Source organism: Lonchura striata, chromosome 10, assembly GCF_046129695.1.
Source record: "Lonchura striata isolate bLonStr1 chromosome 10, bLonStr1.mat, whole genome shotgun sequence".
Classification (NCBI taxonomy): domain Eukaryota; kingdom Metazoa; phylum Chordata; class Aves; order Passeriformes; family Estrildidae; genus Lonchura; species Lonchura striata.
The window spans coordinates 1,931,322-1,932,701 of NC_134612.1; the positions used below are offsets into that span (position 1 = coordinate 1,931,322).

General features: G+C 68.0%; 1 protein-coding gene across 1 annotated transcript; it reads left to right on the top strand.

Moving 5' to 3' along the window:
* Positions 1-212: 212 nt before the first annotated feature.
* Positions 213-1,136, top strand: FOXL2 (forkhead box L2). The gene has a single exon (XM_021555819.3). The coding sequence runs from the start codon at positions 213-215 to the stop codon at positions 1,134-1,136; it is 924 nt and encodes a 307-aa protein (XP_021411494.1).
* The last annotated feature ends 244 nt before the right edge of the window (positions 1,137-1,380 follow it).

Here is a 1,380-nt window from a genome sequence, read left to right on the forward strand (position 1 = left end):
GGCAGGGACGCCGCCGCCGCCGCGCTGCACGGACCAGCGGCGCCGCGAGAGGCGCCTCCCGATCTCCGTCCGGGTCCCGGCTTCGACTTCGGCTTCAGCTTCGGCCCCGTCCCGGCGAGCGCGGAGCGGGACGGCCGGCAGCGGCGGCTCCGTGCAGCGGGCAGCGCTCCGCACCGCGCGGCGCCGGGCGCCCCGGGCGGGCGCGGGGCACCATGATGAGCAACTACCCGGACGGCGAGGAGGACACGGTGGCGCTGCTGGCCCATGACACCGGCGGCAGCAAGGAGCCGGACCGGGGCAAGGAGGAGCTGAGCGCGGACAAGGGCCCCGAGAAGCCGGACCCCTCGCAGAAGCCCCCCTATTCCTACGTGGCCCTGATCGCCATGGCCATTCGGGAGAGTGCGGAGAAGAGGCTTACGCTGTCCGGGATCTACCAGTACATCATCAGCAAGTTCCCTTTCTACGAGAAGAACAAGAAAGGCTGGCAGAACAGCATCCGCCACAATCTCAGCCTCAACGAGTGCTTCATCAAGGTGCCCCGGGAGGGCGGTGGCGAGCGCAAGGGCAACTACTGGACCCTGGACCCCGCCTGCGAGGACATGTTCGAGAAGGGTAACTACCGCAGAAGACGAAGGATGAAACGGCCTTTCCGGCCGCCTCCGACCCACTTCCAGCCGGGCAAGACCCTCTTCAGCCCCGACAGCTACGGCTACCTGTCCCCGCCCAAGTACTTGCAGTCCACCTTCATGAACAACTCGTGGCCGCTGGCGCAGCCCCCCGCGCCCATGCCCTACACGTCCTGCCAGATGTCTGGTGGGAACGTCAGCCCCGTCAATGTGAAAGGACTCTCGGGCCCGGCGTCCTACAGCCCCTACTCGCGGGTGCAGAGCATGGCGCTGCCCAGCATGGTGAACTCCTACAACGGCATGGGCCACCACCACCACCACCACCCGCACGCCCACCACCCCCAGCAGCTCAGCCCGGCCAGCCCCGCGCCGCCCGCGGCCCCGGCGGCAAACGGAGCCGGCCTCCAGTTTGCCTGCGCCCGCCAGCCCGCCGAGCTGTCCATGATGCACTGTTCTTACTGGGAGCACGATAGCAAACACAGCGCCCTGCACTCCCGCATAGACATCTAGGGAGGCTCCGGCCCGCCGCCGTCACAGAAATGCACCGGCCCCGCTGCCCCTCTCCTACCCCGCCGCGTTCCCCTGCGCTCCGTGTCTCTCCTCCTCGTCTCTAGCCACGGACTTCCCTCTCTCTGTGCCCAAACTCTCGCGGTGGGGAAATAGCAGCTTTGCCCCGCGCGTAGTGTCAGTGTAGGAGCCGTCCCTCCACGAGAAGAAGGCAGTGTAAGTGTGGGGGTTCCCCGCGGGGCTGCGC

What these genes read in the sequence shown, in the direction of transcription:
- FOXL2 (XM_021555819.3), top strand. Translation starts at nt 213, where the DNA reads ATGATGAGCAACTACCCGGACGGCGAGGAGGACACGGTGGCGCTGCTG.